This window comes from Labrus bergylta, chromosome 18 (genome assembly GCF_963930695.1).
Source record: "Labrus bergylta chromosome 18, fLabBer1.1, whole genome shotgun sequence".
In the NCBI taxonomy this organism is placed as follows: Eukaryota; Metazoa; Chordata; class Actinopteri; order Labriformes; family Labridae; genus Labrus; species Labrus bergylta.
Window position 1 is genome coordinate 13,186,110 of NC_089212.1, and position 22,208 is coordinate 13,208,317.

Genomic DNA, 22,208 nt, shown 5'->3' on the forward strand with positions numbered 1-22,208 from the left:
TGACAGCAAGTGGCACACATTTCTATATCAGTGAATCAAAACAGACAAGTCAAGCTAATAGACAAAGACAAACTAAAACACAGATTAGGTCGCCTGTGGTACAACATTTTGTGACTATTTTCACCTGTTTCAATGTCATCTCCCACAGTAACACGGTCGATTACAGATGTTAGCATTATTCTATACATATTGTAAACACATTATATGTTTAATCAGTTTTAATGTTACTATTAATACTGAAATCGAAGTCTACAGTCTAACTTGTTCCAGTAATCCTCTTCTTAATGTCACACATGTTTAGCACATGTTTCTAGGACTCATGAAGTCAAGTAAAAAGAAACTAAACATTTATTTTTGAGTGGAAATACAAAATGGGATTTTTTTTAATAGCTTATATGCTTATATAACATCATATACAAAAGTATAAAAAAAAACATAACTGGCAGTAACAATATGGTAACAGAAAATAAAGTACAATGTAACCAGTTCATATATATGTGCATACATGACGCCTGCGCCAAAACATAACAAAGAAAAAAAGATCAACTGCTCTGAAAAAAAGAAATATTAATGTTTTACCTGTGGGTGTAAGAACTTCCTTTAGAAATATATAGACTTTACTATTTTTTTTGAAAATTTGAAAAAAAATATGTATGTGATAGATAATATACTAGAAGTTATTTTTGAAGTTCTCCTAAATGTATCTATTTAGTCCAGTTACCCCAAACTGCCCTCTTTGAGTTGTACTTCAGGTATAATTCCTATGAGACCCAGAAAGTATTGTATCAATGGCAAGACAATCCAAGAAATGTTAGCAACTCCTCATTGAACTAAGATGATGATTTGTAGTCTGATCCCATTCAGAATTACTTCACTATTAAGTTGTCACCAACTATCTCACACAGGAAACAGTTTTGTTCTGCTGTAGAAACAGGTAGATGTAAACTGAGGTGTAACAACACGACAATACAGATCTATAACGGCCATAGGGTAGGTTCTGTAACTTATCCGTAGGATATATGGGCAAAACTGGATCAAGGGGAGTCTTCACTGAACACTTATCCTTTCATTAAGGCACACATATCTTGTGTTGATTTCAAACTATGAATCAATCCTATGACTGACAATTTAATATCATCCATGTAAAGTAAAAACATTGATCTGTATTCTTATCTGTAAGAAATGCCAACTGATACATTGGCAGATCATAAGGAATTTACATTTTCTTTTCCTTATATTAAAAAGAATAAATCATCTCTTTAAATGCCTTGATGGGTTCAGTAACTGATCACATTAATGTTGTTGTTGTGAGTTGATACAAATGTAACTGATTGTATTGAATGGGTTTAAAATACAGAAACATTGTAACAACAGGCTCCCCGATTGAACTGAATCTTTCTTTGTGTTATCTTTAAGATATTAGCATATAAAGTATTATTGTCTAAAGAATCAATACATTATGCTATACAGATACAGTAACCATGGCAGCGTAATCTTTACTGCTATTTGATCAACTCAAACTGGCTATAGCAGGTTTGATTTGTTGTTTTTTTTTTTGTAAATCTGCAAATAATTCACAGAGAAGGAAGCTGACATTACCCTTCTGTGCTTTTGATTGGGGAGATTTTACTGCAAACAAACTTCATTTAAGTGTGATGTAAATATTTTGAAATGATACCATGCTAGCTAATGGCTAAAGCTAAGCAAAGACACACGTAAAGAACCTATGTAACACAATACAGTGAATGTTTGAAATGTAAGGTCATCATAAGGAGTTGTTGCTTTCAGGTTCACCTTCATACTGATTGATGCTTAAGCTCTGATGATCAAAGTTAGAAATAAAGGGGAAAGCAAGAGAGGAACAAAAAGAGTAATGTCCGATCTTATTGGATCTACATTTTTTTTTTTTGGTATAATGCTCTTTGACTTAAGGTTGGAGGATTTGGCTGGTTTCTCCTCCGTGACCAAAGGCCAAAGCTAAGTGCTGTTTTTCGATTCTTCTTCTCTGCTGTAAACTTTACTTGGCCTCCAGCTGCTGCAGCAGTGGGTTCACCTCACTCTCCGGGGTTTTGACGCTATCAGTGCTGACAATACAAGTGGGGCGATGGCGGTTCAACATGAGGATCAGCTGCTGTCGTTCCATCTTCAGCTCCTCGATCTGGGCTTTAAGGTCAGAGTTTAACATCTCTAGTCTCTCTGATTCCTGCGAGAGGAAGGAAGGGGAAGAGGACAGAAAGACTCAGTTAAGCAGAAAGGTTATTTGGGGATTTTAAATAGAAAATAATAAATATACAGTATAAAGTTGAAATTACGACTGAATAATACTCCAAGTATGTCTCACCTTCTGTAAATAATCGGTCCGTTCTTTCTTCTTGTTTCGACATCGAGCTGCAGCCACTTTGTTTTTCTCTCGCCTTCGTTTCCTCCTGTCATCCTCTTCATCTCTCTGAAAATCAGAGCATGTCCAAAAGTTTGAGGTTAAAGGTGTGGAGGACTAGGCTTTACTTTCTGTGACTTTCAGTGTTTCAGTACAACATTCTGGTAACATTTTCAAAAAGTATCATTTTACCCTCTTTAAATTACATTTCCACAAAACTATATACTCATTGGTTAATTTTCCTCATATTCAATTTTTCTTCTCACATTATTTTATTCTCATTCACTGTATGCAGTAAAGCACTAAACTAAGTGACCCATTAAGTTTATTATTGTCCTTTTACTTGCTTTGTTTGTATCACCACCTGCTTACATGTGAACAATGGAAACACAAATACTTGAATACACAAACACCAAGCAAAAAACTTGACTCAAGCAGAAACTCCAAAACTGTGTGGCTGCATCCTGGCGCTCTCTCATACCCGACTCAGAATATTCAAGGTTATCATGTCATACTCTGTCCATTAGGTGTCCCTGTTGACTAAGACAATGCTAGAGTCTCTCAGTTCAAGCAAACCTGTTTCTTATATATGTGAAACATTTTGAAAACATTTTGGCCAGAATCTGATAGATTAGTTCAGAAAACTGAACTTTGGTTGTTATATCTGTGCGTCTCACTGTGACTTAATCCCGTAAAAATATGGAAGCGACTAGTGATCAGAATTCAAATGATAAAGCTGAAACGATACACATTTTTTGACTAAATTAAAATGAATAAAATTACATCTTCTTTTTCGTTTTAATTTAGTCAAAGAACGTGCATTTTTGAAGTTGAAAACTAAAATGCAAATTAGATAAATTAGTCATCATTTTATTTTGGAGTCAAATAATACCCCCCTATTCTGAAAATTAAAAAGCATTTCTGTTAATGCATTTTCATTTTCAAATTAGCTTTATCATTTGAATTCTGATCACTAGTCTCTTCCATAGTAAAAAAGACCAAAAATCTTCAAACCCAATTAGGTAAAAAAGCAGTTTGATAGTGTAAAAATCCAAACACGTTGTCACATAAATATTCCTTATCAGCCACTTGTTTTTCTTCCTTTACCTCTGTCTTGATGACTAGGGGCCTCTTCCCCAGACTGTCCAGGAAGTGCAGCGGTGACAACATCGTACTGAACTCTTGGAAGTCACTGAATTTGAGCTTGTCAGTCAGCGTGGTGGCTGAGATCCCAGCCAGTGGGCCAAGGCTGGGCAGGGAGCCTGCCGTCACCGAGGGATCTGGAATTTGTCCTGGCATCGTGTCAGACTTGGTCGTGACCACAGCTAGGAGGCAGAGGGAGAGAATGGGAGTCATACTCAAGACTGCAACGAACCAGATCAATGAAAAACACAAAACACCCTTTCTTCAGTTTTTTTTTTTTTTTGTCGTACAAACTGGAGCATTATTTAATGCTTGAAGCTTGGAATAAACATTGAAATCAATAAATTGGAGGCAAACAGATTTGTAAGTGTGACTTTGACCCACAGTCTGTTACAGGGCTTCTGGAAGGTATTTGCCTGAGGTGTGCTGCCTCTTTCCATCAATCAGACTCACCTCACTCTGATGAATTGCTGGTCTGTGTTAGGAGCCAGATACTGAGGCTGCTCTCATTAAGTAATTTTATTATTTTGCTTATTTTTCTGGAATGAATATACTACCATTTACAGACATCTTGGGGGAAAAAGTACCTTGTGTGTACAAAGAATTCTCAGACAAATTCCCCTTTATATAAAGAGAACGAAAGCTAGCCTTTGCCTAGAAATACCCGCTGCACACAGTGGTTTCCTCCTTATTAGACTTAATGTCAGGGGTGTAAAATGGGGCCAAATTGAGCATAATGTATTCAAGTTGGATCCCCAGTACTTGCTTTGTTTAGCGTGTCAAACTGAAGATGACACTGTTTACTTGTGTTTATGTTTTGGAACAATTTTGAATAGTTCCACCTCTGTCTTAACAGTCGTCTTAATTTTCAAAATGCTGAGCCTCAACATTTAAATATGTTCAAAACAATGCAAGAGGAGTGTGCACAAAGATGGCCAAAGGCACAGGAAATGACTACAACAGGTCAGCAGATCTCCAAGCCACATGATGCAGCCAAAAAGATATAACGATCTGAGGCCAATTACAGACCTTTAGCCTCCACTGCAATCAACAGACTATATCTGATAGAGATATCACAATGAAATGAACACACCTGGTAAGTTAGCACTTGCAAAGCTGATTCTAAAATTCTTTTGAATTTAGGTCTAATAACGTATGCGTATTGTTATGCAATGCACAGGAACTTAAAGACCACATGAGAATTACTTTCAATTTTAACACTTCCCCAAAAAGGTCCAAAAACAAAAAGTTGATCTCTGCATGCTTTTTTAGCCCATGATGGCCAAATGCAAAATTCACCTTCAAAGAGGTGCAAAAACAAAAGGAAACTTGAGGCAATGTGTATTTACGTGCTTTAGAATTTCTTTAACATTGGCCAAAGCAAAATATAAAATGATTGTTCTTCAATATTTAGTATAAAACGAAAACCCATGTATGCAATTATTACTAATAAATGATATCCAAATACTTAATGGTCCACGGTGGAGATGTGATTTTAGCAGCTGTTAATTATTCTCTTAAAGATCAACTTTATTGAACACTCATAGTTCAAGAAACCAATGCACTTCCACTCTGGCTATTATCACCAGAGCTGTCCATTCAGGATAGTGAATAACAAAGACTTCTCAGCAGTTCATAAACACGTGTAGAGTCATCTTGGATCAACTGTGTTGCAGCATGCACTGAAGCCAATTGGTCAACGTGAAAGCGGAAGTTTTTCTTCAGTGCGGCATTCATCTCGACGTTACGTAACTTTGTCATCCCATCAGAGAGCTGCAGTGATAAAAAAAACGTTACAGCTTCACGTTCAGAGGCGATTTCTCCTCAGAAATAAATCACATTATCAACGATCAATGCACGTCGTCATTAATAAACGACAGACAACTCTGAATAAGGACATTTTGTTCTGATATGTGCACGCCGCTGGTCCGCTGCAAGAAGCATGCAAACAAAAGAAAGTGGTCTATGTGAAGCATGCTCAATAGCATGTCAAGACTGCCTGGCACACCAAAAAAAACGCGTTGAACTCTGAGAATGGAGTTAATAGTAGTTTATAAGTGATAATATTACAGACGTGCTTGCTGTCTGTTCACAAACTCTGCTCGTTATGACCTGTGCGCGGCGCGGCAAGAAGCTGTTTACTATGCAACAAATATTCAGCTCTCGACTTATGAAGTTTGGTGTACTGACCTGACTTTGATCCCAGGTGCCAAAACTGTCCTTTCTTGTGGTCAGCCGAGGGTCGAGAGTAGATTTTAAAAAGTGGAAATCGTTGCATCAGCCCGATTTAAAACGTGATCCCAATCTGGGAGGATTTGGGAATGCGGAACTTGTGCTATGCCAGCCAAACGTAAGCAGGGATGTAAAAAAAAAAAAAGTACATAGTGGGGGCAGAAGTGGGGAAGTCGCGCCGCTCCTCCCATACAGACACACTGAGGCTGCGGACAGCAACGACATAACGAGGCTCAGATGAAGGCCTGCAATAAAGATACAGTGCAGTACACTCCAAATCCTAAGGCACACGTCAACCAAACATAAAGCTTGATCATTTCAAAAATGATTTAGTGACAGTTTAAGTTACTCTCATCACACCATGTCATCCTTTGTGTGTTATCATGACATTATACTGAAAGCACATAGAACTAATGAACATTTTCCATCTTGATTTCTACAAAAACAAGCACCAAACACCACTCTGAATGTAGGTTTATTTTAATTTTTCAGCAGCTTAGGTAAGCAATCAATGCTCATTTCACTTTGAAATTTAACAAATAAGTCAAAATCTGAAAGGTAAAAAAATAAATGATAAGTTACATCTTGATAAGATATATATATATATATATATTTATATATAGCACTGGATGTTTTCATGGAAAACTTTCAATGAGGTCAAACCACAGTTGATGACGTTGAGGTATGCAGGTACTCAAACATGAATGAATATGTAAATACATTTACTGCAATCAATACACTGTTGACACCAAAACACTAAACCATACTGTAACATTAAGTCTCACATAACATCTTAGATCTAGTAACAGATCAGATATATATAAGCTTTGAAAATTACATGGAATTTCTCTGCATGCGTTTTTAAAACGTACTTCTGTCCCTTCTGTAAAAGCAAAAGCCATGCTTTTAGCTACATCACTTTGTGGGCTATTAAACTGGAGGAAGTTTATGAGTTTTGCTTCATCATCCACAAGACATTTCAGGAATCCTTCAAGTGTTGTAGCACACCGTGATATCATTTCAAAGTCATGAACCTGCAGAACAGAGAAACCAGAGAGGTGAGACAGATCACATCCCCCCGTGCATTATAAGGCGAGGAGAGTTGGAGAGTTAAGAATATCAACAGATTCAGCTTTGCCTCCTCCACCTTTATGGCTGTCTAGTCCCTCTGTGAGAGAGTCCAGCTCAGGACATGCAAACGTGAACACCGACAGGTAGCTGCTGCAGGTGGGTGTGGAGGTCACCACGGGAGTGCTGAGAGGCTCCAGGTCGCTGGAAACAGACTTGTACAGGGTCTCCCAGTCCGAGACCCCGAGAGAGCTGCTCAGGTCTATGTCTGGCACAGATCGAGCCGTCTCCATGGGGGTTTTATCCTCCAAAATGGGCAGCATATTCTCCAGGAGCCCTTCCTTAATGTCCAGAGAGGGCTCCATATCCCAGAGGTTGATATCAGCACTGGCACACAGGAGAATATTTGAGTTCCCAGAGATGGCTGTGGAAGGATCGCTGGGAATGTCCATGTCCTGGAGCGAAGGAGCTTCCTGGATGCCATCCTCTGGAAGCCGGTCGTCGTCTGGACTGGGTGGTGGCTCTGGGGACCCCGTGGGCTCCTGGAAAATAGACTCCGGCTCTTCTGATATCTGGCACATCGGTTTATGTGTAGAAAGCATACATTCAAGCCTTTCTTTCTCCTTGAGGAGGTTTGCTATCTCTGTCTCCAAGGCTGCTTTTTCCTCCTCCAGCTTGTCGGTCTCCTTCAGATAGATGAACATCCAAAAATCATCCACATTGAAAAAAAAAAAAAACACAAAAACAGTGTGGTGCTAAATCACAGCTGAGAAAGTGCTTCACTGTTTACTTACAGCTTGCAGTGTGTCTGTGAGCTCCCTTCTTCTGTTGCGACACTTTGCTGCGGCCATTTTATTCCTCTCCCTCCTTATCCTCTTTCTCTCCTCCTCCTCTGGAGACAGCTGGGATGTGACAGAAATAATTCAGTTATTACCTTGAAGAATCCAGCCATTTCATCTTCTAATCCGCTACATCCGTTGCCAATTCCCCCTCTGAAGACTGGCAAAAGCATGTTTCGCTGCAATGCATCTAAAAATAGACCATTGTTGTAGACTCTCTGTGACCTGAATACAAATTGAGTGCCTAAGGAAGGCACACAGCCGGCGCACACTACCAGAGCGGCATGCACAATAGCACTGTTGCACACAAGGAATTCAGATTGGCATATGTAAATATACACTATTGACTCTTCTGTCCAATAGCAGGTAGACTTCATCTGAGCAAACCTACCTGCTCTGTTTTTCCCTTTCTGACAGCATTTTTCTCCTTACTCCCGCCCTCTTTGGGTGTTGCCTGGTGAGAGCTTTGTGCTTCATTGGCTTGCTTGCTACCTAGAGATGAGGAGACAGCTGTAATGATCGTAGGCTGGACCATCCACTGGAAATCTGGGGTAGAGGAAATTGCAGTAACTGTTGGCACAAATGGAGTGTCTTCAACGCTCATGTCTCGACAGAGCTCCTAAAAAAAAAAAAAAAGGGACATATATTGACATTAGAACTATAATTGAGATTCCTTTTTAAATAAATACATATATTTCAGAGCTATTGGTGGATTCAAATTGTTCTTGTTGTGAGATCAAACATCACTAAATCATCCATCGATATGTTTAGAGGGTAAATCAGAGAGTGGCCTGCATGGTTTTAATTGCGTCTTTAAATAAACCAAACCAAAAATAGCCTTCTCCAGATCAATATTTGACTTTATCATTGTTTCTGACGTCAACACTGACGCAGAGATGCTGTGGAGTCTCCTGAATGGATTTATTTTTCTCAATGAACCGCTGCATCGACACGCTCACATTTGGTCCCAGGACGTCGGAATCAAAACAACCTGACCAGCGCTACCATGAAGTCACGTCTCCATCTAACTTCACATCTAGTGTGACACATCATCAAACGTGTCAAATAAAGAAAAGATGTTACAAATTTAAGCGCACCCAGTTAATTAAAACCTTATCAATCAGTAACCCCCCCCCCCCCTCCCCCCTCCCCCCCACCATGGAAAGCATCTGTGGATCACGTTGAATGGGATATTTCATTTGCCTGTCAAGTGCCCCCTCGGCTGCATGTTGAATACATGAACATCAAAATCCTTCCATACCTTTGCATTGCTCTCTGAGGAGGGAGCAGGGGAGATCGTCTCTTCTGGCGTCTTCTGGCAAAGTGTCCCGGTAGGAGATTCTGTTTGGCAGGTGGGAGAGACTGAATCCATGTCAAGCGTCAGGTTATGATGCATCACGAGGAGAACAAATATCACTGATCAGTGATAAATATAGCTCTGGCCTTCCGCTGGGCAGAGCGGCACGGGTCTTTTCTCCAGGTATATACCTGGTAACTGGACGGCTAGAATGCAAGCCCCTCCTTTTATGCTCTGCTAGAATTTTATGAATGAACCAAGACTGTACCATCGCGGAGAAGGAGGGAGGGGGGGGGGCGGTAGACTGACGGTCACACGGGTCCATATTTCTGAGTAACAAAGCAATATTTTTTTTACATGTACGCCTATCGTCTTGGTTTATTTTTTTCCTCCCCCCCTTTATTTACATTTCTTGTTTTGACACATTTTGTTTTCATTTGATTCGTAACGTCGTCAGAGCACGACAAGAACCTTTAACTCCCATTCACAATTATCCGCTTAATATGAATGCATGCGAGGTGAGAAACGTGAGACTATTTTAAACACACATGCGACCATTTCCTGTGCGATTGGTGCATTCATCAAGTCAAAGGTAAAAAATGATATAAATAGATAGTTAATAAATAGTTATTATTTAATTGCGACTCTTACCACCATATGTCGACTATACGTATTTAGTTTACAGATCAACTTATTCCCACATACATATCTCCATATCGGTTTTTATGGGGGGGGGTGAAACGTGCTGCATTTTTTTTTTTTTTTTTTTCAATTCACAGTCTGGCACATGTCTCGGTATAAGCTCAGCAATTTGGGCCTTCCTTTCTTCAAAGATAGGACTCGATGGCTGCTAGCAGACATAATGAAATGATGCTGAGTTGTTTACTAGGGGAGGAGGTGGTGAGGAGGAGGAGGAGGAGGAGGAGGAGAGATTGCACATGTGGGGGCGGAGATGTGACGCGACCAGACCAAGAACTGAAGGGGAGGAGGAGGAGGATGAAGAGGAGGAGGAGGGGGACTGCCTGTGACAGGAGCAGCATCATCCTTCACCTCCCTCACAATAGAAAAGGGATTAGCACCAGTCGAGACTTTTCCCCCCCACTGATCTCTGTCCTTTTCACAACTGGTGTTCAATGCACAAATCCAACTGTCGACCAACTCTTAAAAATGTCTTCAGGAGGACAAAAAACTAAGACTGTTCTTTTCACAGGTAAGCAGGAAGTCAGCGAGCAAGAATCTAAAAGTGATGAGAAGGTTCTTGTGTGGCACATAAACAAATGACAAACCTGCTCAGGTTGTCATGCAATGTTCAAGTCATTCATTCCTGTCAGACATTTGGTCACCGCATCCTCAATGACAGAGACATTCTTGTTAATATAAACTCTCTCTATCCACTTAAATTGAATACCTTTTTACCAGAAGCCAAATTACAAAGCTCTTTCTCTCTTAATAATAAACTATTTCATAAAATTCAGAAATAAATTGTCAATACTGATTGACAATTTTGAGTACAGTGTATTAATCCAAACGGGCTCCAATGCTTCAATGCCTGCTGACAATTGTGTCAACAGCAAATAAGATGAGGCAGAGAAATCCCAAAATCGAAACACTATCAATACTTTTCACTCTTACAATCTCTTTGCCAGATAGCAAGAGTAGAGGAACGGATTCCTCTTACACCAGGTGCATTTAAGACATTTTAAACGACATTCTCCAAGTCATGAGCGGCAGAAATGTTCAACACAATAAATGGAGTGATATTCAGTGCTTCTTGGCATTAAGAAACAATTGAATGCATGTGAGCTTTCCTGATTGAACCGCTGTATCCTGTCCTAACCAGCTTCGGCCACTTCAATGAGACCTGCTTTTTGAGTGCACATATTCCAGACAAAGAAACTGATCGATTGAAATGTTTGTCAAGAAAACCAGAGGCGTAAAGCTTTGTCATCAAATGTGCAGCAATTTTTTTGAAACATTGAGACGATTACCACAATGCACACTTTAGTATTTACCTGATGATAATGTCATCAATGTATACTTGTTGAAGTCTTGTTTTTTATGAGCTTACAACACAAGGTGTTACTCATTTCTGGTTATGAAGATCACTCCGTCTTACTTTGAATTTGCGGTTGCTTTATTAGCACACAACATTTTTTACACTAAGACTTTAGGGCTTTGTTTGAAGTTTTCAACCATTTGAGCCATTTAATGTCACAATTCATAAAAACTGCATATTTCATTTAAAATGTATACCCACTTATCTATCTCCATATAGTTTCCATGCCTTATATAGTCTTTTCAGCCTTCCGAGGTTGGGTTTCTGCAACTCCTGTAAGAGAAAGAGTGCTGAGTCACCACTTCACTGCTTTGCTTTACAATAACCTAAACACTACATTTAACATAAAGTCAGATGTGCTCCTCCACAGTTGTACCTTCTGGTCTTTGTCCAAATGTAGGATGTCTACTAACGGAGCAATGGATGGACGACCATGGGCACACTGGAAGGGCAGCTGGCATGAGGACAAGGACGCCACCAAGCTGCAGCATTCATCTCTGCTCAGGCTGTCATTGAACTTGATGGCACCTGATCAGTGTGTACATGTTTAAAAATGATTTGCATGAAGGTTTCAGTTGGACACTGACCTATGACGAACCACAAGTGCACAAACAACAAAATGAATGAAGTTGAGGCGTAATGAAAGCTTACCATGGCATGCTATGGAGGCTAGCACCTTCAGCACAGTCAGAGGCAGGGTCCCTTTTACTCTTCCTGTTGTGCAAAGTAACTGAGACATGGAAAAGAACCATGGAAATAAATAGTTATTGTTTGTCTTTGTTGATTTATAAGATACTTTTCAGTCAACGAGGTTAAGAAGCTCAAGAGACTTTTCCAGCTTACCTCTATCTGCTCTCGAAGATACTCCTGATTCCAAGGAAAAAGCAGAATGTAAACATGAGGGCTCGAGTAATACAATAGATGTTCTTCAGACGGAGGTTTCAGAAGTCTTACCTCCACAATAGGCTTGATTACAGAAGGTCTCCCTCGCCTGAGCTCATTACTCTCCTTTTCCATGAAGCACAGAGGTACTTTCCCAACAAAAACGTGTGGAGCTACTGCCCCGGAGAACGTCACTTCCAGGCCCAAACTCCGCAAATTGGGCTGCCAAGACCTGTGAGAACAAGGGTCAATGATACGTTAGCGAAACAGAATACACTGCTTGAAATAATGTCCGTAGTGTGACACAAAAAGGTAAACAAAACAAAAACATAACAATGGGCAATTATAACCATTTTGTATGTAATTGTGTCTAGTTATTCCACAGAATTGTAACGGTTGAACAAAATAAAAGGACACAGACATGATGAAAGTGCATTCAAATGATTTAGAGTCAGGGCGCCTGCTGAGTTTAGTTGGTGGAGCAGGCGCCCCATGTACAGACGCTTGTAAGAACAACACTGAAGTACTCTGGAGTACTGAAGCTACTCAATGATGGCATATGAGCCAAAGTGCCCCACAACAGCTCCGAGTTAAGACAGGGATGAAATGAGGCTGCGTCACTACACCCACTCTTTCTGTCATCTTTATTGCTACCATCCTTCACCTCATTGCCAAAATCTTCTGCTGGCTGTCTCGGATGTTGTAAAGAGGGGATTGCAGGCTCTTAAATCCCAATGAGTTTAAGACCAAAATGCATGGTCAGTAAATCCGTGAACCAATGACAATACAATTAAACAGAAGAAAAAAAAAACAGATTTTTCTATACACCTTCAACAATTCATAATAGACTGTAGTTCCCGAACAAACAGCAGAAGGCAAAGATCCTGCATCATTCTCATTTAAAGTGAAAATGTAGACTTTTCCCCTTAAATAGGAAGAATACTCTGTTTAAAATGTAGTCCTTTTCTTAGAGATTTGGTTAAACAGGGATTTCCATTTTCTTGTTGCACTTATTGACATATTGAAGACCAACCTGAGAAGCCTTAGCTCCTCCTCTGTAACACTCATCTCAAGAGGTGGAAAAATGGTCGATGAACACAGACGTCTCTGTCCTGGTGCATCTGGATCATCTTCATATGAATCTATGAACAGACATACCATTAAACATTATATTCTCATTGTTATGCTTGCACTATGCGTTTGTTTTTTTTTGTTTTTTTTTTCACCTGCAACTAGATTTTCAAGACGAACCCTCTCGTGTGCAGCATGTTGATCCACCAGCACCAGAAGGTTTCCTGGGATTTCAAAATAAAAGCGCATGAGATGTTGTTTGAACAAAACAAAACAAGAACTGTGAAGTTCTTCTCCATACCTTTCGTTTCAGTAAGTGTTAATGGCTCTTCTTCTCTCTTGGTTTCTTGCGTATTGATAAGACAGGCAAGAAACTTCTTATCCACTTGATGAATAACCTATAAGGGTAAAACAATTAGGTCATGATATAAATGGCAAAAGGGCGTATAGTAAAAGAATATTCAATAGAGAAACACGCCTTCATTGAGAGAATCATGTCCTTTGAAAAACGGTAGGGAAACAGGATGTTGTGGACTTTAACAGCTAGTCCATCAGCTTGCCTGCTGGATATGTCCACACCAACCTGTCAATACAGCAGATGTTACAATGTCAAGAGTCTCTGTCCTCGGAACACAAATAAACAAACGCATTTTGATAGTACACACAGAGTTCTCATTTACCATAGGAGGGCGGATGAACACAGGATTATTCCATTTCGAGTACAGTGAGGTGAGTGAGTTTTCTGCACTGTCTTCTGTTAAAACAGAACAGATTATAAATGAACACAAACAAGCCAGAATCCATCTTGTTAACACGTACTGTGTCTTATGTTGGCTTCCATCTATCGTCTATCTAATCTGCCTGTGAGGTACCTCTGTCATCAAGCCCTGAACTAATCACTCTCTCTCTCCTGGATTTAGGGAGGAAGGGCAACACTAGATCCACCTGAAACGGGTAACACCTGTGCTCCATCCCTACAGTTTCAGGAACAACAATGACAGTGACAGTGAATGTGTTTTGATGTAGAGATCTAGACTTTGTTAAGACGCAGAAAAAAAAAAACTACTCACCCATTTCAGAGATCACACTAACTGCCATATTGGTGACATCAGATGTACAGCGCACTTGTGTTTCTTCAGTATGTGGGTCCGTGTATCGGCTGAGCCCGGTCACTTTGTTCACGTAAACCATCTTTCCCACGGACTTATCATAGTGATGAAGCCAGTCTCCAGATTTTGTGGCCTTTTCTCTCTCAGCTAGCAGGGGATTTGTACTGCAACCTGGCTCAGGGTCCAGTGCAGAGCACCAGGGATTTTCATTGTCATTGCGGTCTTCGGTGACGTCATTACTGTCCTGTGAGGCGGTCTTGGACAGTTTTGGAGATGCATTTGAATTGTCTTTTCTGTGTCGTTTCAATTGGCAGAGTTTGGTTGCCAACGTTTTCTTGGTTTCATTCTCGCCTGAGACTGGTTTTAACTTGGTGAAAACTGAAAGGGCTGCTGGACTTCCCGTTTCTTCTTTTTCTTTTCCTATAACGTCACCATCTTGCTGTTCTTTCTGGCATACATACAAATTCTTGGAATTTGGAGCAAAGCTGTTTGTCTCTGGAGGTCCAGCATTATTCTCTTGCCGAGTCTCTAGAGAAGGTAATTTCGGTTCGGCAGATTTACAATACTCTCTTCTAAACTTCTCAAGAGATCCAGACTCCTTACATAAAGATAACTTGTGACTAGAACCAATCCTGGGAATCTTGGAGGGAATAATAGGAACAAAGTCTCCGCATCGTTTCTGACAAGATTGGTCATCGTCTGCATCCAGTGAGATTTTGTGTTTTGATACAAAGGCTCTAGCTTCACATTTTCTCTCTAAACTCTGCTGCTGAAACAGGAGTGCGTACTTTTGGGATGAACCCTGAGTCTGTAGACTTTCATGAATGTAAGGATCACTTACACTTATCTTTTTGTTGCTTTTAATAGACTGTCCTTTAACCTGGAAGTCAGGTAATAGTCGCTCAATTCTGTTTAAACCAGGCTGAATTTGTTGAGTGATGTTATGTTGTAAAGTCAGATTGTTGACTGAGGTAGTATTCTTTAATTGTATCTCTCTGCCACATATTTCACTTTCTGGTTGTCCGATCCGATTAGACATACATACATTTTGAGGGTCTTCTCCAGCCTCACTAACCGTCAGCTCCACTTCTTCAGTAATGTTTCTATAAGATTCAGGTTCCACTCTGTCCGGATCACCACCACACTCTTTGTTCCCTTCACCTTTTTCCCTTTCCAGCCCATCTGCAGTGACCCTTTGCTGCCCTATTTGCTCAGTCTCTTCTTTTCCCTCCGTCGTACCAGACTCCTGGCAAACAGTGTCTTCAGATACACTTTCATCTTTGTGCTTACGATGAACAGACTCAGATACCAGTTTCATCCCAACACTGCAATCTAGTGTGGAAGAACTGTTAGCTTCTTGGCCGCCATTGCTATTTTTTTGTCCCTCTTGGTCTAAAGTGTGAGCGCCAAACAATTTGGGAGATAAATAATCCACGTCATCTTGAGAAAATTCAGCCACCAAGTTCTCTTTACTCAGGAAAGCTTTCACCGCCTGCTCCATGCAGAGCAAAATGCCATCCCAATCGCTGAACTCTATTAGAGTTTTGGCAGGCTCAAGACATATGTCATACTCTGAGTAAGAGCATTTAATATTGATGATATATACTCCATGCTGCTCTTGGCTTCGTTTGAGCTTTGGACTCCTTATGGCGGACTGCCCATCTGGACTGTCATTTTTCTTACTTGAGCTGCTCAGCCTGCGCAGGAGAAAGTTCAACAGCTTGTGCAGCCGTGTTTTCAGGAGCAGTCGGTCATTAACATACAAGTACTGCAAGCTGTTGTTGTAGTGGCCTTCTCTGCCTATGTAGCCAATCACTTCAAACTGTCCATGCGTGTAGCTGACTTCTCCAAGTTTCTGTGCTCGCCCGAGGCCATGCACCTGAACAAATCTGTGGTAGGTGTTTCTGGCTTTAGGAAGCTGCACCATCATAGCTCCTGTGCAGTCATTCTTCAAAGTGAAAGACACCGTGGGGTGCATCAGAGAAATAGCCTCCACTCTGTGTCTGATCCTCTCACCCTCCAGGACAGCATCCATCCTCTTCCTGCGGACTGGCATGTTGTGGAAGAAGCTACAAATGACAACAGTCGTCCCTGCAGAGGGTCGACTATTCTCGGCTTCGAACACCTCCATGCTCTTGCCATCCTTGAAAAGTTTGACGTGAGTTTTCACTGATGATCTTGTCCGGGATGAGATTTCCACAAGGGTGGCTAGAGACACTAGACTTGCCAGGGCTTCTCCTCTGAACCCATACCACCTGAGGTGATCCAGGTCTTCAATGGCGCTGCATTTGCTTGTGTAATATCTGTTCCCCAGATTCTGCATATCTTCAGCGTTTATCCCAGATCCGTTATCGATGACCTGCACCTTTAAAGCCTCCATGTCCAGTCTGACCCCGACACAGGCCGCCTCTGCATCAATGCTGTTGAGGATAAGCTCCTCTACGCACTGCTGCAGGGAGGGCACGGCGACCCCGGAGCGAAGTTTCCCCTGAATCTCTGCAGGTAAACACTTAATCATTGTATCCACTGGGATTATCACCTGTCCTGGTCGGCTACACAGTAAAGGTTAGAGAGTGAGTGAAGAGGAGCTCGACATTGTTGTTAGGTAACTAATTCCATTAGTGCAAAAAAACCGTTAAACATTTCAAAAAATACACACTTAAAAACGAGTTAAAATATATTTTTAAAAAATGGTACCGTCGAAAAACCTAAACTTAGCTGATGTTTACAATCAACGTGAAACAACAAGAGATACCCGAAGCAGCGTACAGGCGAAACTAACAGTGCCCCCGTCTGGAGCGAAGGACGAACAGCGTCTCTTCTTCTGTCTGTCTGTCGTTGTTTGCAACAAGCGTTTAACGTCTACCGCCACCTAGTGGAGCAATGAGGGACCCGCTGGCTCTTGTTATTATGGTTTACAGGGACTTCAACTTTTTTTTGTTCGTGTGTTTTTAACCGCCACTGTATAAATGTATTTACAAGTTAAATTGTGTTGAATAAATTCGTGAATCAATATCAAGTCGATCAAGTTTTTTTTTTTTTTTTTTTTAGATGTGTCATATTATCAGTTTCATCCTTCGTATAAACAACACAGTTTCCAAAGGTCAACACTTTTATTTTTTACATTCAGGTCTAATTACAGATTTTTTTTTCCTCAACTGTTTATAGGTTCCTGTTTAAATGTCACATATTTTTATGTACATTTCTTCTATAAGTCTATTTTTTTATTGCACAGTTTAAGTTTGATTCATCTAGAGGTATTCTTTAAATCTTTTTTTTTCGGGTTATATATATATATATATATATATATATATATATATGTATGGGAGGGGGTGGGGGGTGTCGGTTTTGTGGTTTAATTTTTAACAAACGTTTCATGTCATGTACGTCTTTGTAACCTGCTACTGGATGCTTTGAATTTCCCTTGGGATCAATAAAGTATCTATCTATCTATCTATTAGTATTCAAGCAAGTTAATGAGAAATCACATACATTGATCCTTTATCTTTGGCTATTTTAATCAGACTTTTTTTTAAATATCCAGCTGCAAAGCTCATTCCTTGCCAGAGGAGGGCAGCAGGATTCTGACGAGTATTCATTCAGCAGGCGCCCACATCTTCCTTCAGTCAGTCTTTGTAGAGGCAAATGAAGACTCTGGTGACAGACTTTGGTCATACTACTGCCTGTTTGTGCAGAGAGATGCTTTCTGGTATAGCTGCTCAATCTAGGTCTCTATCAACCCTTTTGTTATGCTAAATCGAGTCATTTGTGCTGATAAAATAAACACTCAAACACTCCAAACACTTTGAAGTATTCTGGAAGCAATTCCTCATTTATTAGTGTAATTACATACTGTAGATGTTAAGGAGGCCTAACATAAACAAAATCTTGAGCTGCCGTCCAACCAATAAAAATCCTAAATAAATATTACATCTTCTTCTACCCCAATATTATAAGCAAACTGTATGGGTTATTCTATTTTACAACGTTAAAAGATGAGTGTTCTAGACTTTCAACTCCTTTCTCGTTCTTGAACTCAGCTTTGGTTATGTGTGACTTGGGGCTCCCCGTGGATCTCAACCATTCTTGCATTTCTTTCACCTTGCTGCTTGGCCCTTGTAGCTGCCCCTGGACCGTTCCTGCGCCAGTGTTTTGGACCCATCCTACGAGGCCAAGCTTCTTCCCTTGTGCCTGGAAAATGAAACAAAGTGAACAAGAAGATCGGCGAGATGGGAAACTTGGAAGAAATAAATGTAAGAAAAGTGAAACTGGATGGGTATTGAATTGTAATCATTGCTGTCATTAAGCATCATAAAGCCTTAAGTAGCCCATAGGTCAAAGACTACTTGTATTTTCCAACACATAAGAAATAATAACCGAAAAGATGCCGAGCAAGAAATGTCAGGCCCCTACTCTTGTATTTACATCCTTATTTCTTCATTACCCTTTAATATAAATCAGTCACAACAAGGACACTCCAGAAGACCATGAGATAAGATGTAAGCTTCAGGAAAAAAGCGTGTAAGTAAACTTGATATAGCCTAGGCCAGGGATGGGCAACTTTGGTCACAGCAAGGGCCGCATTCATTTAATTCTGACTGCCAGGGGGCCAAATTGTAGGATACAAAAACGATAACAGTCAATTATGTCTCAAATTTAACTCAACATATACCAGTGAATGGAAATATTTCTGGTTTTCATGATTTCATGGCAGATTTTGTCATGTTTTCTTCATGTTTTGATATATAAAAATGGACCTGAGGGCCACATAGAGGGGTTGACGAGGGCCGCATGTGGCCCACCCCTGGCCTAGGCTATACACCTTACTGCTCGAAAACTACTTTTACCAAGGCCACATATGTCAAAGGCTTCCATGTCAAACTCACTTGAGTGTATTTCCGAAAAAATACACCTTGTACTTTTCCAAAAATTTCATAATCCACTGAAATGAGGTCTTCGTTGGACATACTGGACCTAGAAAAAGAGGTGTACGTTAATGACGGTGTTGTACGATGCATGTTATTTGGTCAATATTAGTCTACATTGTATTCGCTACTGCAAGCTATGCTAACGCAATTTCTGAATGCTAAAACGAGTAAAAACCTAAACTATTCAAACGCGCAGCTTCATATTCGTTGAGTTTTAATGAATAACACGTTTAATAGCCTTAACTATTATTCACCTGAACGCCGTCTAGAAGCAGTGAAACAAGGACGCGGCTCCGAAAGATCTCAAAACAAACGTGACGGTGCTTCCGGAAGTGATGTTACATAGACCAATCAGAGAAGGTCTTTGGTTTCTAGGCAACGAATGCAAACGGTGAGGAAGAGAGGGAGTCATCACTGTTAGTAGCCTATAAACATATACCAGTAACCTATATATATTTGAAGCCAGCTTAAATAAACGTGTTCAGCATTTTCACAGACGACAGACAACAAACAAATCGGTAAGTGTCGGACACTCCAGTTGGGTTTAGGGGACATATTTTGAGTTCTAAGTATTAGCCTACAGCTTATCTAACATTGACCTGACATTTGGCAAGTAGCTAAATAGTATAACCTACATGAATTACAAGGATGGATGGATTAAACATGTAGTTTCACATGCCTGTTTTGGGGCTAAATCAGACCTACTGGGCTATATTGCAGATATCTCATTTTGTCACTGAACTACAAGACAACAACCTTTCAAAATGCTCTTACTTCCATATTTTGGTACTTTTGAGCACATTACATGGTCATCATGTTCAGAGCTTCATCTAAAAATGTATACACCGATAACACTTAAGCCAAAAATGGCATTTTATTTGGTCAAAAGTTACAGACAAAGTTGTGAAGAGTTTTGTTAGTTGTTTGGGTCAAGAGAAAACGGTCCATTTCAACCTAATGCCCTGCAGAATATTGTATACGTAGCGCATGCTGCATCATCCAATCAGGCTTCCTTGTTGTCAATCATTATTGGTCAACATTAGGATTATAGAGATTTACCTGAAATTGCTTCTGTAGCTTGAGACTAAAGCAAAGTACTTCTCATTCATGTGGCCTTATTTTATAATCAGTCATACATTTCAGCTCTGCCAACCGGCAACAGTTCTCTTTCTCCTTTGAACTTACTTTATTCATCATTTTGTTCTTTCTTTATTATCCCATAAATTATACAGGAATGAACCTCCAGCAGCTGGTTTCATCCGCAAAGATCCTTATACACCAACAGCACACAACCTCAGAGATATGATCTTCAGCAACTGATGAAACCATGAGCACATACACAAGGAAAAGACACAGTCCTCAAGGGCGACTGCATGGCAGCATCTACACTCAAGCACAGCATGGTGTAGTAGCTGGAAGAAGAGCAGATCAAGACAGTCAGCCGTTTACAAAAAAGCCTGTCAGCCACAGAAGACCGAACAACCCCAAGACACAAGACTCACATGATCTGTCTGATTTTGAAAAAATAACTATTACAAAACAATCAAGGGGCCCTTTGCCACCCCAAGAACGCCATTCAGATGGTAGAGACACCACCGGATCCCGACATCCAAGAAAAGACTCACACAAGCTGCCCAGTGGAGAACTGGAGATGACTAGAGCAATTCATGAAAAACAGCTGGTGCTACAGGAGAAGCTGTGGAGGGTGGAGGCAAAAGTAAGACAAAAAATCCAGAGAGCCAGAGATGATGCTGCTCAAAAGGATGACTATGACCAGGGACAATCAGAAAGGGGGAAAATTCAGACAAAAACCAGATTTTTGGAGCAGCAGAGGAGAGAACCAGTAGGAAGCAGAGGGCTGATGATACAAGACAGAGGACAAGAGGCTGTAAAACAGCAGATGATGAGGGACAGGATGAGACATGCAGATGAAGAAGAAAGGGCATGGAGAAGAAGAGAAACAGAAGTTGAACAGTTTGAACGAAAAGGACGTCAAGGCACTCATGAGATCACAGTTCGTAAGCAAGAAGTGAGAGGAAAGCAGAACCAACCGAGGTGGGACAATGTGAAAGAGCATACTAGAAGAAAAGGGAGCTTTGAAAGGGATGACGGCAATTGGGGGGAAAGAGATGGAAGGTCAAAAGAGAAGGCAAAAGAAAGGCAACAAAGTACTTCTCATGGTGATAAAGATTGGACCAGAGAAAAGAAATATAGGGAAGACATGCAAAGGGGGCTGTATAATTCAGACAGAGAAGATCAAATACCTAGAATAAATCAACACAAAACTTCTCATCAAACTGCAACACAAAACCACAGAGGTGGAGAGAGAAACCTGTACGAGGAACAACTGCTCCCGCCAGCTTCTAGTTCGTCTTATTCCAGGAGACAAGAAGAACAGGAGGTCAGCCGCACAGACGGCGGCCCCCAGCATGTTCCTTGCAGAGTATGCAACCGAAGGTTTACAAGCCAAAGGTTAGAGACGCATGTCCTAATCTGTGAGAAGATTAAACAATCAAAACGCCCAGTCTTCAACTCCTTCTCTAACAGAACCAAGGGATCCGACTTAGGGGAGTACCTGAAGACCCACTACAGCTCAAGAACTCCTGAGGTAGGTCACTAACACTTTTAAAGCAGAGGTTTATCTTAAAGGTGGACTGTGAAGTTTCAAAGATCTTTACCTTCCACACTCTGTCTTTACATTACCTTTTATAAAGTATACGGCTTGGCTACTACTTATTTTTTTATTAAGGCTGCGTCATAAACTGGGATGTTAGGTAAGAACAGTATTCAATATCTGGGGAGAGTTTAAAGAGAAGATGCTACCTGGGAAAAGAAAAGTAGCATTCAGGGACCAGATAGCTTGGCCAATGTTTTGTCAACTTCAGCTATTTGTCCTTCCCCCCCCCCCCCAAAAAAAATTCTAATCCCAACTACATTGGGACTAAATGCTAAATTGATCATTCCATGTAAAAAGTTTTAAATGTTTGTGTTTTTATTCAGGTTTTGAAGAAAAAGAAGCAAAGGCAGAACAACATGGCAAATACAAAGACACCGCGTGAGGTCCGACTCCCAGCTGGAACTTCAAAACGGTTCAAGTGAAGCAACCCAGACACAAACGTATACTTTGTCCTGTCTTTTTGTGATATACTTTGTCTACATTATTTGAATGAATTCCCCGTCACAGATACTGTCTAAGATAGTTTTTC

At 40.5% G+C, this 22,208-nt stretch overlaps 4 protein-coding genes across 8 annotated transcripts; 1 reads left to right on the forward strand and 3 right to left on the reverse strand.

Annotated features, from left to right (window-relative positions):
• Positions 1 to 330: 330 nt before the first annotated feature.
• Positions 331 to 5,930, reverse strand: jdp2a (Jun dimerization protein 2a). Its single transcript, XM_020629975.3, has 4 exons — positions 5,711 to 5,930; positions 3,485 to 3,702; positions 2,342 to 2,446; positions 331 to 2,203 (listed from the first exon to the last, which is right to left on the reverse strand). The coding sequence occupies exons 1-4, from the start codon at positions 5,796 to 5,798 to the stop codon at positions 2,018 to 2,020; spliced, it is 597 nt and encodes a 198-aa protein (XP_020485631.1). The 5' UTR covers positions 5,799 to 5,930; the 3' UTR covers positions 331 to 2,017.
• A 284-nt stretch (positions 5,931 to 6,214) lies between these two features.
• On the reverse strand, positions 6,215 to 11,272 carry fosaa (v-fos FBJ murine osteosarcoma viral oncogene homolog Aa). Of its 2 annotated transcripts, XM_065966454.1 has the most exons (5): positions 11,214 to 11,272; positions 8,921 to 9,000; positions 8,051 to 8,278; positions 7,615 to 7,722; positions 6,215 to 7,506 (listed from the first exon to the last, which is right to left on the reverse strand). In XM_065966454.1, the coding sequence occupies exons 3-5, from the start codon at positions 8,261 to 8,263 to the stop codon at positions 6,838 to 6,840; spliced, it is 990 nt and encodes a 329-aa protein (XP_065822526.1). In that variant the 5' UTR covers positions 8,264 to 8,278; positions 8,921 to 9,000; positions 11,214 to 11,272; the 3' UTR covers positions 6,215 to 6,837. The 2 variants fall into 2 exon arrangements, with proteins under 2 accessions (XP_065822526.1, XP_020485725.2); XM_020630069.3 differs by lacking the exon at positions 11,214 to 11,272 and having other exon boundaries at positions 8,921 to 9,543.
• Positions 9,689 to 17,012, reverse strand: mlh3 (mutL homolog 3 (E. coli)). Of its 3 annotated transcripts, XM_020630070.3 has the most exons (12): positions 14,036 to 17,012; positions 13,838 to 13,939; positions 13,646 to 13,719; positions 13,444 to 13,548; positions 13,267 to 13,363; positions 13,121 to 13,189; positions 12,928 to 13,036; positions 11,967 to 12,126; positions 11,856 to 11,879; positions 11,664 to 11,742; positions 11,389 to 11,540; positions 9,689 to 11,285 (listed from the first exon to the last, which is right to left on the reverse strand). In XM_020630070.3, the coding sequence occupies exons 1-12, from the start codon at positions 16,590 to 16,592 to the stop codon at positions 11,214 to 11,216; spliced, it is 3,600 nt and encodes a 1,199-aa protein (XP_020485726.3). In that variant the 5' UTR covers positions 16,593 to 17,012; the 3' UTR covers positions 9,689 to 11,213. The 3 variants fall into 3 exon arrangements, with proteins under 3 accessions (XP_020485726.3, XP_065822518.1, XP_065822517.1); XM_065966446.1 differs by lacking the exon at positions 13,838 to 13,939 and having other exon boundaries at positions 13,646 to 13,716; positions 14,036 to 17,011; XM_065966445.1 differs by lacking the exon at positions 13,838 to 13,939 and having other exon boundaries at positions 14,036 to 17,010.
• A 1,179-nt stretch (positions 17,013 to 18,191) lies between these two features.
• LOC136183268 (zinc finger C2HC domain-containing protein 1C-like) lies at positions 18,192 to 22,206 on the forward strand. 2 transcript variants are annotated; one of them, XM_065966453.1, is made up of 3 exons: positions 18,192 to 18,327; positions 20,235 to 21,610; positions 22,003 to 22,206. In XM_065966453.1, exons 2-3 carry the CDS (start codon positions 20,330 to 20,332, stop codon positions 22,099 to 22,101), a joined length of 1,380 nt encoding a protein of 459 aa, XP_065822525.1. In that variant the 5' UTR covers positions 18,192 to 18,327; positions 20,235 to 20,329; the 3' UTR covers positions 22,102 to 22,206. The 2 variants fall into 2 exon arrangements, with proteins under 2 accessions (XP_065822525.1, XP_065822524.1); XM_065966452.1 differs by lacking the exon at positions 18,192 to 18,327 and adding an exon at positions 19,371 to 19,520.
• The last annotated feature ends 2 nt before the right edge of the window (positions 22,207 to 22,208 follow it).

Bases quoted from the DNA above. Each gene is read 5' to 3' on its own strand.
- jdp2a (XM_020629975.3), bottom strand. From the start codon at position 5,798: ATGCAACGATTTCCACTTTTTAAAATCTACTCTCGACCCTCGGCTGAC. The intron at 3,703-5,710 runs GTCAGTACACCA...TCTGCCTCCTAG, and splicing joins GCACCTGGGATCAAAGTCAG to CTGTGGTCACGACCAAGTCT. The intron at 2,204-2,341 runs GTGAGACATACT...TTCCTCTCGCAG, and splicing joins GGACCGATTATTTACAGAAG to GAATCAGAGAGACTAGAGAT.
- LOC136183268 (XM_065966453.1), top strand. From the start codon at position 20,330: ATGAGCACATACACAAGGAAAAGACACAGTCCTCAAGGGCGACTGCAT. The intron at 21,611-22,002 runs GTAGGTCACTAA...GTTTTTATTCAG, and splicing joins ACAGCTCAAGAACTCCTGAG to GTTTTGAAGAAAAAGAAGCA.
- mlh3 (XM_020630070.3), bottom strand. From the start codon at position 16,592: ATGATTAAGTGTTTACCTGCAGAGATTCAGGGGAAACTTCGCTCCGGG. The intron at 13,940-14,035 runs GTGAGTAGTTTT...CTGAAACTGTAG, and splicing joins TAGTGTGATCTCTGAAATGG to GGATGGAGCACAGGTGTTAC. The intron at 13,549-13,645 runs GTAAATGAGAAC...CTGTATTGACAG, and splicing joins TGTTCATCCGCCCTCCTATG to GTTGGTGTGGACATATCCAG.
- fosaa (XM_020630069.3), bottom strand. From the start codon at position 9,055: ATGCATCATAACCTGACGCTTGACATGGATTCAGTCTCTCCCACCTGC. The intron at 8,279-8,920 runs GTATGGAAGGAT...TTTTTTTTTTAG, and splicing joins CCTCAGAGAGCAATGCAAAG to GAGCTCTGTCGAGACATGAG. The intron at 7,723-8,050 runs GTAGGTTTGCTC...GTCACATCCCAG, and splicing joins GAAAGGGAAAAACAGAGCAG to CTGTCTCCAGAGGAGGAGGA.